Source organism: Coenobita brevimanus, chromosome 71 (assembly GCF_032717465.1).
Source record: "Coenobita brevimanus isolate Jiangsu-jjx chromosome 71, ASM3271746v2, whole genome shotgun sequence".
In the NCBI taxonomy this organism is placed as follows: Eukaryota; Metazoa; Arthropoda; class Malacostraca; order Decapoda; family Coenobitidae; genus Coenobita; species Coenobita brevimanus.
Genome location: NC_137024.1, coordinates 52,761,652 through 52,778,364, shown reverse-complemented (window position 1 = coordinate 52,778,364; position 16,713 = coordinate 52,761,652). Strand labels below are relative to the sequence as shown.

At 43.7% G+C, this 16,713-nt stretch overlaps 1 protein-coding gene across 1 annotated transcript in view; it reads right to left on the bottom strand.

Annotated features, from left to right (window-relative positions):
* The window catches only part of GC (gamma-glutamyl carboxylase), a 55,030-nt gene that overhangs the window by 17,865 nt on the left and 20,452 nt on the right, over positions 1 to 16,713 (bottom strand). The window contains exons 3-8 of the mRNA XM_080277874.1: positions 12,462 to 12,828; positions 5,640 to 5,795; positions 4,925 to 5,090; positions 2,135 to 2,317; positions 1,182 to 1,345; positions 863 to 1,003 (exon numbers count right to left, since the gene is read on the bottom strand). Of these exons, the coding sequence (XP_080134000.1) occupies positions 863 to 1,003; positions 1,182 to 1,345; positions 2,135 to 2,317; positions 4,925 to 5,090; positions 5,640 to 5,795; positions 12,462 to 12,828 (1,177 nt within the window). The remainder of the gene's footprint in view (positions 1 to 862; positions 1,004 to 1,181; positions 1,346 to 2,134; positions 2,318 to 4,924; positions 5,091 to 5,639; positions 5,796 to 12,461; positions 12,829 to 16,713) is intronic.

Here is a 16,713-nt window from a genome sequence, read left to right as displayed (position 1 = left end):
CCTACCTTAGAAGAAGGGCGACATGACTGCAGTGTTCAGGACCATGATGGGAGTAGAAAAAATCTGACAGAGAAGATCTGTTTGTATGGGATGGGAGAGTAACATGAGGACACGGAATGAAACTGAAAAGGCTAAGTTGCTTGAAGGATATCAAGAAATGTAGTTTTCCACATAGATGCATAGACCTGTGGAATAGCTTGGCCAAGGAGATCGCCCAGTCTAAAAACTTCAATGAGTTCAAAGCAATATTTGACTTACTAAGAAACAGAGACGGGACCCAACAAGCGTAGCTCATTCCCTGTATATCACAACTAGGTAAACACACACACACACACACACACACACACACACACACACACACACACACACACACACACACACACACACACACACACACACACACCGATATAATACCAGCTCTCACGTCGCAACCGCTGGTATAATTTTAGTTGATGCTGTGGCCCCGGTCCTATCTGGACATGATACCTGACGGACTGCAAGCTGAAATTGTCCTTCTACATTCCACCAACCACCTTTTGAGGGACAAAGAGGGAGCTGAGGTAAGTTATAGGCAGCTCCACGGCCTGGTTATACCAGTCCCACCTCGTGAAGGCATCCCTCTCCAGCACATGGTGCTGAAGAAACGATTTCTGATAATGATTGACTGCTGTGGAGCTTGTATGCAAACTAGTTAAGATCCTTTACCAATACTTACTATCGGTATACAGTAAAACACGTATGGATAATGTTGAATGATAAACCAGTGTAGCATTTGTTCGTATTTTGTTGATATTTCTTCCTTTATTGTCATTTTAATATTCTCCCTGCATGGAAGCTGTATTAACGGTAATGTTAAGAGTACCTGGGTAGCTGCAGGCGAGGTTGGTGGCGAGGGTTGTGGTAGTGGGTGGCGGGCGTCGGGTAAGGGTGGCTAGGAGAAGGCGGGGCCAGGCAGGGTCACAGAACACAGGCAGCGTTGCAAGGCATACCCACGGGAACATTCCTTGAATCACACAAAACACTGCATCATCATCATCATCATATCCAAATTTCCACACCCACGGCAGCATTCTTAGCATCACACAGAACACATAATAAATTCATCATCATCATCATCATCATCATCTTAACCCTATTTCCCACAACTACTTGGTGTGCAAGCGAAAGACTATCTGATCTACCGATGGAGAAGATCTGAGAGTTCAGGAGATGGAAGGCTGTGGCGGGTACGAGCGCGAAGGGTCGGGTGGTTGGGTGCAGAAGGAGTGGGCCCAGACTAATGTCCAACAGCAGACCCCCCCAGTGTACCACATAGTAGTCCACCCACTCCACCTCGCCCATCAATCTGACCAGGGGAAAGTATGTGGAATGAACCAGATAGTTAGGGGAAAGGACCTGTAATCACATCCTCCCATTAAATGGGATGGATGGGATCCAGAAATGGGGAATGAAAAACATAAAAGTAGGGAAAGTGTTTACAGTGCCTACTGAAATGAGTATAGGTCTACATTTATGAGCTAGTCTTGGACATTCATGGCTCCCTATAAGTAAAGCCATTCACACAATTCGTCTTGATTTGACCCAGCCGCGAATTGTTCAGACGTAATAATTACACCCGTACACTGAAAGTGTTTATTGTCAGGATACAACAGTTTCTGTCCGACTTTTATCCTTTTGAACCATGTCGAAACCACTGCATTGTTACAGTATCAGTAAATGCATAGACAGTACTTGTTTCACCCGCACAGTATTCTTAAATTTAATTATATCTATCTATCTATCTTTCTATCTGTATCAAACTGTCTGTCTATCTATCTATCTATCTGTCTATCTATCTATCTATCTATATCTATATCTATCTATCTATCGATCGATCTATCTATCTATCTATCTATCTATCTATCTATCTATATATATATATACACACACACACACACAGATGTATATAAATATGTATATAAATAGATAGATAGATAGATATTATATACATAGAGAGAGAGAGAGAGAGAATTCAAAAAACTTGCGAGAAAGGGCCTTCCATTGGTTCTCAAGCTAAAATAAGGGTGAAAGCCTCTCTATGTGCTCCATTCTTCAGCTGCCTTCCTCTTACTCTACTGAACTTCTGAAGACTGACCTGAATGGGGTGAAAACCCAATGTTCACCAAGATAGCGCATGGAGTGTCCGCCCATCCAGTCAGAGTCCAACTTCTTGACGCCAGCCAGGAAGTACAAAATGAAGATCTGAGCGCGCAGAAGGACATAGTTCCAGAGTGGCACATGACTTGCTCCCTCGCCTTTCATCAGCCCATCCAGCGACCTATGTCGGAAGAAGAGCGAGTCAGGCGGGATGGAAGAAGAGTGAAAGCACGCGGTTTTCACCATCAATAGCAGCCAGGTTCAGTCCACTGTGCACCAAAGGCCTAACTCTCCCCATCCTGAAATATTTGTTGTTACTCTGTTCCCTCCCAGTGTGGTAAAGTTACGGATTCCATCCATTAGTCTTTCTTCTGCCTACCCCTTTATCTTCGGGTTGCCAGTCTGTTACCCAAGTTGTTCACTGGAAAAAAAAAAAATCCATGCCCATACTCATTATTCCTCTGAAGACTTGAACTGGTAATCTAAGGTTTTCCTATGGCCGGTAAGCTGTCTAGCGTTTGTCAGATTAAAATAAAACTTAAATGCAATAGTAACATAGATCATATCATTTACTTTAATCTCTTTCCCTATCAAAAGATGATGCCCCCTTGTCCATCCACGTGATATCTAGTACTGTCCTAACCATTCCCGCCTGAACTCTGCTGACTTCATACAATACGGATTTTGTCAGGCTCCTTGTTTCTCCACAAATTAGAACAGGGACAGCCTACTAATACTCTTATCTGTAGCTGGTTTTCTCGATTTTTTACTGGCCATTGCTTCATCTTCCACGTCTGCCATAATCCATGGCTCCACCAAACTTTCTCACAGCTGTTTCCTCAAAGGTTAGTTTTTGCATTTCAACCTTGTGCGAGAAGTAATTTTCTCTATGATGATATTATGTTAACAAATACCCTTCCGCATCATCTGTCTTCATCCACTGACTTAATTGTCATGACTGATTTGAAGAATGAACAATTCTAGGCCTTGTGGCACTAGACAGAGAAAGGTAATGATAGGGAGAGAAAGGGTAAAATTAAAATTTAACTACATAAATGAGATTTATGATTTAGATAGATGGAGCAGAGTTATAAACTGGAAAGGACGTTAATTTGCCTGAAAAAGAACATACGACGAAAAAAAAGTCAGAATGAGGAAGATTCAGGTAGAACATCACTGACTTCAGGAGTCCCTCGACAGTGAACCAGCTATGGGAAGAAATTGTGTTGTGTGTTATCGAGCAGAGGACAGTGTTTGAAGTGTGTGGGAGACACAGACAGACCTGACTGACAGATTGAACTGTTTTGGGGAGGGGGAGGGGGATGATCGTTGTTTATGAAGTGACCGTGGGTAAGTCGAGTATATTGCCCACTTGGAGCAAGTGGAGTTTCCCAGCGGCCGTTTTTGAGTCCAGGGGAGGACCATGTAGAGACAAACGGTTTTACAGAATAAAATTTGTTGTGTGTGGCTTGTGATCTCAGGACGGCCATTTTTGTAATAGTAAAGCTTCAATAAACATGGGGAAATTATCCGAGCATGGAAATGGGTAGGAGGCAAAAATTTTAAGTGAATGGCCGATGAGGCAAGCTGATACACCTTTTCATTACTTGTGATGTTTCCATGTTCAGAAACCCAGCAAAATTGGATGGACGGATTGTTGACGGATAGGTAAGCAAAACAGCCACTCTTGGATCTTGAATGCTATAGGATGGGTGCAAGGAGTTGAATGAAGGAGCTGGAGTGCAGTAACGGGGTCGGAAGAAGTGGTAAATGAAGAGGAAAGTTAAGTGTAAAGTCGATGTTGGGCAAAGATAATGGCAGACTGTTTAGCTGTCAATACGCTGGCTGCTGATGGGAGATGGTATTGAAATGAAGTGGGGGGAAAGAGATCAGTAAAAAAGGAATGGAGAAAAAAAAAGAAGAAGGAAGAAGCGACAGTAGAAGGAAAAGGCCTTGCAAAATTAGGTGAGGCGGGGATCCAAGGAGAGTAAAGAGGGGCAGAAAGGCCCCCCTCCCCTCCATCCATAAAGTCGCAGTCGTCGCCCCGAAACCCCCCACCCCCACCACTATGGCGACAATGGACAATGAAATAGGGGGTTTCATTTTGTCAAGCTGAAACTACATTTTTGGAATGTATATACAGGTCTGTTCCCAAGCGCACTCAGTGGGGTTAAACTAAGTTATTTTGCACATTTATTGCTCTTAATCCACGTAGATATTTTATTCTGGCTCACGTCGTCAGTACGATTACGTCTTTTTTTTATCATTTTTGTTACTACCATACGTTGTTTTTCAGCTTAATAGTCATGTGCATAGCGCAGGAGTTAGATATTGTCCCGAATAACACCTTCAGTGAAAAATTCCTAATAAAATCGTCCTTTGGTAGCCAGCATGAAACACAGAAATATGTTGTCATCATAGTGAAGGAGTTAAGAACTGTAATCAGGAAAGCTAAATTATATTCATTTTCCATTGATATTAATCCTTTTACTAAGATGTGAATTAAACCATCTGGCGGTGGCGGGAATAGATCAGAAGGCATCGTCATACAGAAGGGGTATGTGGTAACTTTCAAATTCATTCTCAACGAGAGATCTCCTGAACAGAATGAAAATATGGCAACGGAATATATATATATATATATATATATATATATATATATATATATATATATATATATATATATATATATATATATATATATATATATATATATATATATATATATATATATCGTTTTGAAGGAAACATTTTATCATCTCGCTGCCTTTTAGCAGCAGCCACTGACCAGCCTCTGTGAGAGTCCGAGACGAAGAGAAGAGAGGCGAGAAGGCCGTAGAGGTAAGAGTGGTTGTTCCAGGCAGCTTTGTCAAGTAGGAAGATATACCAGTAGCAAACCACGAACACCCCACAGCTGGATCGACACCGCCACCCCACAGCCATGCACGCCGCACCTGTTATCATAACCACCAGCTTGGCTTGATCACTGCTTTCCACTAGCACCATTACGCACCGCTGTCCACCATCCTCACTCTGCTGGTCTATAAACTTAGTTGATTACTTATTATAAAACTACACTAAGAAGAATAACATTCAGCCTGAAATAATCAAGTCCTACAGCAAGCACTGCCCGTTCCATGTTCCGAGCAACTCCGTTCAGACGGTCTTAGTCGGAAGAGTACTTTCGTCCATTCTCGTAATATTCGAACATAGAGAAAAACAACAAACAATTCTGGGCATAGCAAAAGCCCCCACAGAAGCATTAAAAGTTTGAACCCAGTTTTGTGATCTTCCCTATGGTGTTTGAAGTTTGTGAAAGTGTCCTTTTATGAGCTTTGAGGTGGAGCCAGATATGCTATACTTCATTATTTAATATATTACAGGCAAAATAGTTTATTGTTGTCGTTGACAGATTTGCAAAATGTCAACGAATACACCAGCGACACATTCCACGAAACATAACCATGTGAGCGCTGATGGGCTTGAGGTTATGATGTACTCACAAAGGATCATGATGCCATACATGAGGACCATGAGGGAGAAAGGCAGGGGCTGGAGGGCTGGGATGAGAGGGAAGCGGCAGGTGGTCGGGTCGCCCCATCTGCGGTCAGCCACGCTCATGCCTCGCTCCTGCGGCACGTCCAGCACCATCAGCACGCCTGCGGGTTCCATCATTCACTCGGACGGCCACACTATATTTCTTTCATCTTAACTTGGCCCAGATACATAGTTTTTTTCACCGATATTTTACGGTTCTATCCTTTTCATAGCACTTTTTCGTGATGTTCATGACTAGCATCATGTTGTTACTCTGCTGTTGCAGATAAGCAAGCAATATGTAGAAATAATATTTTAGGCCAAATTAGAGTGAAAAGAATATAGTGAGCAGAGGAGGGCATCACAGACCCACCACCGATTCCGCATCGAAGCTTTATATGTTTTGGGGGAAGAACGAGTTAAGAGATCCTGCACTCTGCTTTCCTTGTTCCTGCAAAAATAAAATATTACAATTGAATATTGAATTAAAGCTTGTACATAAAACCAAACCATACGTGCTCCCTATGTGTCAATAAGTTGGTTGGTGGAGGGTTAGTGCCCCTCCCCGTAAAACAACTAACTCAAAGTCAAATGGCCACCCCTTACCGGATTATGGCGTCTGGCAATAGATAAATAGATAGATGGATAGACATAAAACTGGTCCAGGTCTTGCCAACATCACCATGGTTGTTTGGCGTACTCGCAGCTGTTGATGTCATTATTCTTTTAAATTATCTTTAATCATCTGGTATCTCACTGCTTATAACTGGTACAGAACACAAACAGAACTTGTAGTGGTAGACATTTTACCTTTTATACTATTCTTCATTTGCGGGTTATAGTTTGATTAATTCTGCATTATACTTATCCCACCCAAAGTGAAAGATTAGTGTATGTTCAGTTTTTTAGTAGCAGAACTTTTCGCTAATAAGAATATTCACTATGAAACGTTCACTGGTGTCAGTTCTGGCGGAGCAATGTTCTGTGATCAGCCTATCTAGGATGAAAAAACGGGTTAATGAAGAATTATGATAATCTAGCTTGGTTAAAGGATTCTGTGTGTGTGTGTGTGTGTGTGTGTGTGTGTGTGTTTGTGCGTGTGACGACCACTGGAGTGACGCGAAATTTAAAAATTTCCTACTGGGATGAAGCGTTGACAGAATACTTTGTTATTTTTTGATTAGCATATATAGTGGACTTTTTTTTTTTTTTTAGTTAAAATACTCATAATTAGGGGTTCCATTACTGTACTTCAAACTGTGTATCTTAAATTTTACGAATTATGAAGCGTTTTTATTTAATCGCCGAGCGTTGTTAGCCTGTAGCATAATATGATGGATGTTTCGTGTGTGATGTATATATAGATTTGCCTTGTGATTGCAGTTAGCTTCGCCATCGCACGGTCATGTTGCGATTAACGAATGCTCCGTGCTTAATGAACGCTCTTAACGCACGATACTGTTTTGGCGCAAGTTTTACCTAATGCACATCTTAGTTTGTAAGCTGCGAGGTAGGTTACGATCATTGTGGCAAGGCCAATAAGACTACCAGGTCTTCACCGCTAGTGGTGCTACATGGATGTGGTGATGTCACGGCGTGGAGGACTGTCACCTATTTTTCTCTCTACTCCCCCCATTCACCCCCCCAGTCTCTGCCCCAGTCACCTCTTTTGTGACAACTCGGAGAGGTAGAGGCGGACACCCAGTGATTCCAAGTTTTTTTTTTTTTTTTTTTTTTCACTACTGTGTTGGCTTTTATTATTTTGCTCTAGTTATCAGATGAATTTACCCATATTAGGAAGAGGCTGTGGGAGTGAACGGGGAAGTCGAGTTAACTAAAGTATAAAGAGAATGATGTAATGGTGATGAAGAGTAAATGTAACTCTGTAACAATATGCTCTTGCCATACTTTCATCTCCCCTCAGTTCCATGAACAATTATGCATTCCATGTTTTAGTATAATTATCTGCAGCATGGAAGCTGGTTAGGGTATATGATTTGAGAAAGGGGGAGAGACGCAATAGAAAGAGGGTAGAGGAAGGAAAAGTGAATTGATTGTTGCCAAACACTTCCAGAATACTGAATACCCCAAGTCAGTTCAGACACACTGTATGCAAATATCCATTGGAAAAGGGGGTAGAGGAAGGAAAAGTGAATGGATTGTTGCCAAACACTTCCAGAATACTGAACACCCCAAATCAGTTCAGACACACTGTATGCAAATATCCATTAGAACGCACATCAGTTCGAACAGTACAGGTAATTCTGAAGCTTATCATTAAAATTGCCCTGACATGGGCGGGAAATGAAACAATTATTATTGTGCAGAAATATGAACATTAGAAACTCACATGACCAGTTACCAATCACTCTTTTTTGTCAAATTTGGCTATATGAAAGCATGATCAATTGATTTTTCATTATACTTAAATGTTATACTCCACAAATATATACATGCACAGTAATGCACACTAATTCTATCACAGAACATAAGATGAAGCAAATTTATCACCGTTTATCACTGTCTGGCAACCTCTTCTAAAGTGTGTCCATGCCGTGATGGTGTGCTCGAGCTGGACGGCAAGACCTGTTAGTCTTATTGGCCTTGCATTGTGGGGTCTGGGGACGAAGCCCCCAGTTAAGTTTCAGTGTCTCCAGTTAGGCATTCACAACTCTTCATGTTATTTAATGTGTACATTTTAGTTGGTTTGGTGTATTGACATCATTTCTAGTCGGCGGGTTTGGCACACTGAGTTCTATCAATCCTATCATATGGAGAGGCTTTCTTGTGGGTAGCGCCACGTAGTTTGTGTGCCCGCCACCAGGGGCCCAGGGCGGCACTGATGATGTTTATGCGCTAAACCCAATGCCCGCCCCTTTTTTTTATCATATGATGAATCCTGAAAATTTAGTGTCATGGTCCATTGCACAGGTAAAATATATTCCTATGGTCCACTGATCAGATAAAATATAGTGCCATGGTCCACTGTGCAGGTAAAATATAGTGCCGTGGTCCACTGCGCAGCTTACAGAAGCAACAGCTAAACAGAGACAGCAAGCTAAGAACGCTGTTCCAATGGGGGACTTCTGGAAGTCTTCTGCCACCAAATGCCTCTTACTGTTACTGTAACGATGTATATAAATAAGCCTAAATGCCGCATGACACTACTTTCGATGCGTCTGCGCGGCGGCCATCTTGGAACGGTCGAGGCATACGATGTCGTGTTCCTGCCAATGGGCAAAGCTGACCACTATTTACTTAGAGATGCCGCAGCACTGTGATGCTTTTGGGTGTAGAAAGCGTCGGAATATATCTATGGTAGAGCCGATATCACGGGCGGCTCAACTGTCTGTTTATGCAAACGTCCCTCAGCTACTTCCCTGTCCCCCGAAAGGAGGATGGTGGGTTGCAGATGGGAAATTTAAGCCTGTAGTCTACCGAGTTCACGTTTCAGATGAACCAGGAACCACAACCATTACCACCACCACCACAACAGCCACCATCATAATAACCACCGCCACAACAACCACCATCACAAAACAACCGCCACCGCCACCACAACAACAACAACACCCACAACAGCAACCACCACCACCACAAAAACAACAACAATAACAGCCACCACCACCACAACAACAACCACCACCACCAACACTACAACAAGCACATCCACCACCACAACCACCACAACAGCAACAACAGTCACAACCACCACCTCAACAACCACCACCACCACAACAACCATCAACACCAACCATCACCACCACCACAGCAACCACCACCACCACCACAACAACAACAACCACCCAATACCAATACACCAGTCCTGTATGGGACAGCCCTAGCATGTATTCAGTACGGTCGGTGGGTGTTAGTGCCTAAGTGGTGACATGTAGAGGTGTATGATATGTAGGAGGACTACTGGGCCTTGGGAGCAGGCTGTGAAGCCTATGCCCAGAGTCGAGCACATAAAAAAAAAAAAAAAATCACGACAACCACCACCATGTCAACCACCATCATCACAACAATAACCACTACTACAAAAACAACCACAACCATCACAACAACCACCATCACCAAAACAACAACCACCACCACAAGTCACCACCACCACCACCATCACAACAACCACCACCACAAGTCACCACCACCATCACAACAACCACCACCACAAGTCACCACCACCACCACCATCACAACAACCACCACCACAAGTCACCACCACCACCACCATCACAACAACCACCACAGCAACAACCACAACAATAACCCCCACCACAACCACCGCCTTTACTGCAACCACCACCACCACAACAACCATCACCACAATAACAACGAATACATCCACTACCACTACCACAAGAACAACCACCACCACCACAACCACCACAACAGCAACAACCACCACCACCACAACCACCACAACAGCAACAACCACAACTACGACAATAACCATCACCACAACAGCAACAACCACAACTACCACATTATCCATCGCCACAACAACCACCACTCCACTATAACACTCACCACAACCACCACCACAGCAAAAGCGACAGCCACAACCACCACCGCAACCACCGTCACACCAACCACCACCACAACAACCACCATCACAACAACAACAACAGCCACCACCACCATCACAACAACAACAACAGCCACCACCACCATCACAACAACAACAACAACAGCCACCACCACCATCACAACAACCACAACCACCACCACAAGTCACCATTATAACCACCATCACAACAACCACCACCACAACAACAACCACCACCACAACAACAACCACTACCACCACAACAATCACCACCAACACAACAACCACCAACACAATAACCACCACCACCAACATAATGACCACCTCCAAGATAATGACCACCTCCAACACCACAACAACAAAAACCACCATCACCACTACCACCACCACCACAGCAACAACCACCACTACCACTACAATAACCACCATCACCACAACCACAACAGTAGCCACCATCACCACCACCACAACAATAACCACCATCACCACCACCACAACAATAACCACCATCACCACCTCCACCACAACAACATTCATTTTCATAGTCTGAATTCACTCTAAAACAAGCCCCACTGTTACATGCTTGACCGCTCCAAGATGGCAGCCGCACAGACACATCGCCGCTGTACTGAGGAATGGGCGATGCGGCATCTACTGTATATCTATGACGGTAACAGCTTCTCTGTCCCGAGCACGTGTTCAATGACCGTGATTTTTCTTTGTTGATGTGAGAACCTGCATGGCAAAATACCATCATACACTCTTGAAGTATTGAAAAAGATTCGTAACAAAAATATGACAGAGGAGAATACGTTGCTCTCGATTTTTTTTTTTTTTTCCAAAAAACGGAGCCCGAATTGATACTTTCCCACACAGGTTCTCACATTAGCTGAGAAAGATGACGGTAATTTAACACGTACACGGGGCGGACAAACTGTTAACGGTAGTGGCCTCTAGCGGCAGGCAGCTTCACAAGTCCTCCATTGCATTTACCTTGGTGGAGGCGACGAGTGGGGTGTTTCAGTATGGCGGCCAAAATTCATATGCTCGCTGCGGAGATAGCTCCTCCATAAGATAGAGCTCAGTGGATCGGCAGTAAACATGTAATTGGAGGCATTCAGTCAGGTTTCTGTAATATCACAAACTAGGTAACTTTTGTGCTCTTGAACATGTGTTGTTTGAAAATCAAATGTTAATCATATATGCTGTATCTAGTACTAAAACTACTGGTATTTTCCTTAAGAACGTGGGTCTATAAGAAAATAGCTCAAATCATTGCATCACTCGTCTTTATATATATATATATATATATATATATATATATATATATATATATATATATATATATATATATATATATATATATATATATATATATATATATATATATGGAACCTCTGTGGTCCAGTGGTAAAGTGTGCGTTTTCGTACACTGAAGAACGAGGGTTCGCGCCCCGCCAGAGTAATAAACTTTGGGAGCATTCTTCAAGCCACGTACTGCATTGGCGGACACAAGGGGTGCTGTGGTTGAACCAGTAAAGTATGTTTGCACCCAGTCGGCTTCCACGGGTCGATTACACTTGGTTCACAGACTACACACACATCCAAAGCCACTCCAACACAACAATTACACTTACAAGCACTTCTCACCCTACATACAGTCTCTACTAGACAGCCTAAGCCACTTGGTAGAGATACATTGGCTGAATCGTTCCCACTTCGGTCGGGATAGTCCGGTCCTGCAGTGGACACTCAAACGGGAGGTTATATATATATATATATATATATATATATATATATATATATATATATATATATATATATACTGTATATGCTGGCTACTGCGAACCTGTGTAAACAGATGGTCTATGACTATGTATTCACAACTTTCACATCGAAATAATGAGGTACGATTAATGTATTTATTTTTTGTTAGTCTACAGTATTTAGGTATGTGCCGGTACGATGTGAGGTGACTGTAATGGTAGGGAGCATTTGTCAGTGTGAAGCTTCACCCCCAGTTATATTAGCAAGCGTGTGCACAGTGGTGATGGCAGAACATAATATGCTCAAAACTAACCTCATGCCACAGCGGAACAATATAGGGGCTTCACTAGAGAGAAGCACCTTGCGTGCAAGAATCCTTATGGGCCGGGCCACTGCAAGAGATGCTCACGCTTCTGAAACATTTCTCTGGGTTCAATAAGCTCAGGCTCAGACCGCTAGTGTCCCAACTTACCGAACATGATCCTGGTGGCGGCCAGAGAAGCAGGGTCGCAGGGCCGATGTAGTAGTTGGGTCAGCTTGTCAAAGTAGGCCAGCATCGTTTTTGCCTCGTTGCTGCTCCCTGATGGCTGTGCTTCGAACTTTTGGGTTTGCTCTATATCTCCCTCGGCCTTGGCCATGTGAGACTGGTGTTCTGTTTCGTCGTCTTTGGAATCCACCTCATCAGACCGAAGAGTCTGAGACTCATTTGCCGAGTCTTGTGATTCGTTGTCTTCACCCCTGGACATTGCACCGTAACCCTGGGATGTGGCACCTAACCTCCACCAGTGAAGTCTGGGATTCTCGTACTTACTGTATATTCTGGGACAGCTCGGCTTCACCTGTCATGGAATACAAACTGTTAGCATAACGTGCTCTTCTTATACTGCACAATTTGGTGTCTATCATGCAGAGGGTAGTGTTCTGGTAAAAATCATTACTAAAAACTGAGTCATTGACAATTAATGCACCCAGTCTGTCATTTCTAGTGCGTTTTATGTTAACAGAGATATTTAATTTCGTGTTCTAAATTGTTTTGTACTTACCTTTCCAATGATCTTGAATGTTTATAGCAGAGGTTCTCAACCCTTTTTGGGTCGCGCTCACTGAGCTCCATAGTATCACGCTCCCTATAGCCTTGATCCCACTGAGCTCTATAGTATGGAGGGGCAATCTCCGCAGCGAGCGTGTGACTTTGGCCGCCACATTGAAACACCCGCACTCGTCGCCTCCACCATGGCTTGCTGTTTCTGTTTCGCTGTTGCTTTCATAAGCTGAGCAGTGGGCCATGGCACTATATTTACCAAATTCATCAGCTAATTTCAAAAGGTGTGGGCGTCGGGTGTAGTGCATAAACATCATCAGCACCGCCCTGGGCCCGCTGAGCTAGAGGCCTTCTCATGGGTAGCACCACGTAGTTTGTGTAACCGCCGCCAGGGGCCCAGGACGGCGCTGATGTTGTTTAGGCATTGGACCCGACGTCCATTCCTGTTGAATTCAGCCAGTGAATTTGGAAAATATAGTGCCATGGCCCATTGCTTAGCATATGTAAGCAACAGCGAAACAAACAGCAAGCTAAGAACAGTAAACCAATTGCATTATCATGGTGAAGGCGACGAGTGCAGGTGTTTCAATGTAGCGGCCAAAGTTATCCGGTACGCTACCGCTGTGGAGATAGCCTCTTCATATCACAGAGCTCAGTGCCTGGACCTCTGGCGGCGGGCACACAATCTACGCTCTCTACCCATGAGAAGGCCCCTCCACATAAGCTCAGTGCTTGGTCCACACATTCATCCCCCAACCCCCGCTTCCTGCCATCGTCTAACTTTAAAAACTCTTTCCAAATTATTGTTAAATTGTTTGCCGCAGATTCAAGTGGACGTTAACCTGGGTGAATAAAGGCTGAATTATACATTCTGCAAACCACTATCCCTTTTATGGGATATGGGGAGTGAGCGGAGTTAAGGGACGTTTATATTTTAACTGGGGTGCGGTCTATCTTGCAGTATAAGACATCCTGCTATTTGTAATTTTCTCTCGGAATGAACAGATGAGAGAGAGAGAGAGAGAGAGAGAGAGAGAGAGAGAGAGAGAGAGAGAGAGAGCAGGAAGCTACATACAAAAGGGGGGGAAAATGTTACACGGGCACAAAGAAAAATGTGCTTTGGAGAATGAAGCAGAGACAGAATATGAATACTGAATATAAATCAGTGGTTCATCGTGACACACACACACACACACACACACACACACACACAGTTCTTGCTGCTCTTTATTTTTCTTCAAAGCTCTTCGTCCCCTTGGAAATTGCTTACGACCCGCAAAGTGAGAGCGCCCTCCAGGTTGAAAACCACTGATTTAAGGTGTGTAGACGAAACTGAGTATGATGCAGCTGCTACCCGGCAGATCGCTTTCCTATCGTCATGGTATGTGTATTTCCTTTTTTTTTTTTCTTTTTTTCATTAATACATGCTCACTTTTACCAGCTCCAGTGGGATGGCACCCGAAATACAGGAGAAAGAAACCACATTCACTCACATTCAGTTTCTCAGTTGTCGTATAGGCTACTGTGTAATAATCAATACAAGAACAAATGTAAAAAATCCACGATCAGGCTCTGCTGATCACTGTGGTTTACCCTAATCACGTCACCTCTTGCCTGTTAAAGATCATTGACAGTCATCCCCCCTTTATTCATTTCATTCTAATTCTTATAATATTCACCTCTCACTCTGGATATTCAGACCACCATAGCTCTAAATATTTTTCCCTCCATCATCCAACCACCTCCTTGACTTCCTCCTTTTTCTTGCTTTCGCTGCTGTCGATTTGTATATCTTTTAGTCTTCTAACATCCATTCTCTTCATATGGCAATACCACTTTCACATGCCGTATGGCCAGCCCTTTCGGTCATACTAGTATGTTTCCTGTTCAAACTCCCTCTTTCCAGACGGTAGGTAGTGGTGACCATTCTGCACCAACTTGATAATGCTTCCTACTTTTTCCCTCACCCTTATCATTCTTTTTTTGTGTTTGCCCTCCTCTCAACTTATTTCCCCCATCCGACCTGTCACTTTTTATTGCTCTTCTTTTCACTTCAGGTGGCTCTGCACTGAGTGACAAGCCGACTGGCTTCCTGTAACCCAGGAAACCATTTACACCGCTGGGTGGTAGCCATATAATCAGATAACGGGATGATGTGAAGCCTACCATGGTACCCCTGTTAGCTGAGTGGTGAGATGCAAATGCGGCGTCCATCCGGAACCAAGCTTCCACACACTTCCCCGTGCCTTGTTGTGGTGGGTCGCTGTCCACCACAAGAGAACATCGGCTCATTGCACGGAATATCCCTGCAGGGATTACTGCTTACCTGCGGTTGATGGGTCTCAGCCAAAAAGGCTGGGGTTACTTAGTAACAAAACAACTCCATCATACCATGTCCTTTCTCACTCTATCAAACCACCTTACGCTGCTTGCAGACCTGGCTTAGGAACTTATTTCCAACATCCTCATGCACCGTTTTCCAGGTCCTGGCATTTAGTTGCTATGCCTCACATGTGTAACCATCCGGCACCACTAAGCCTTCATATAACCCATCTGCGCCTGAACAAACACTGCCCTTTCTACACGCTTTTCAGTGCCCGTAATACTTTTGTCTGTTCTCTCCTGTGGCTTACTGCATGTACTTGAGTTTTATCTACCTCCACGCCCATCCCCAATATCTACATTTTATATGTTCCAGATCTTTCCAATATTCTGTACATTGGCTCTCATGCCGTTGTATTCTCTTTACTATATCTCAGCACAATTATTTCTAACATTTATTTTTATTTTGTTCTCACACATTCTTTCAGGCCCAGATACCAGTGCCGAAATGGTCGCACTCAATACCGTATCATCTGCAAACAACTGGTTTACGTTCCACTTTTCCTCTCTCCCTGCATCCATGAAAAAATGAGTTTATATTGAATTATAGCAGTAGTGTGTGTGTGTGTGTGTGTAATTCACCGGGTCGGTCAGGATCACGTGATGGTTGTGATCATCAGCTTTTTACCCTCGCAGAAGAGAGCTGAGAGCTCATATAGTCCGATCTAAGGGCAAAGCCTTGACCTTCACACACGCACTAACACATCCCGTTGCTCAAAGGGGACAGTAACCACCCGCTTCGTCAGTGAAACTTTGCGCTTCCCGAGCAAGGCGCGAACCCCCACCATAGCAAATGCTAGGCGGGAGCGTTACCACTGAGCCTGTGTGTGTGTGTGTGTGTGTGTGTGTGTGTGTGTGTGTGTGTGTGTGTGTTTTTTACATAACTCATCGCTATCAGTTTTTCATTGCAGATATACTGTAGTTTCATACGTGGAGTGTTGATGCATTGTTGGTAAAGACCATCACTAATATTACTACCACCACAGTAGTAACAACTACATCAGCCATCACCACCATCACAACTAGCAGTCACCCAGATACAACTACATCAGCCTTCACCAACATCACAACTAGCAGTCACCCAAATATCATCACCCCCATCACTTCCACAGATCCAATCACTACCACCACTGTTACAACCATCACCATCACCACTTCCCTGACTGCTAGCATAGTTACTGTATCATCACCCTCACCACATTATCTCAGGCGGGGCCACTGTAACGATCGCCACCATAATAATCCCCAAAACTGTCATCACCACCATCATCAACATTGCCACCACCACCACAACCATCAC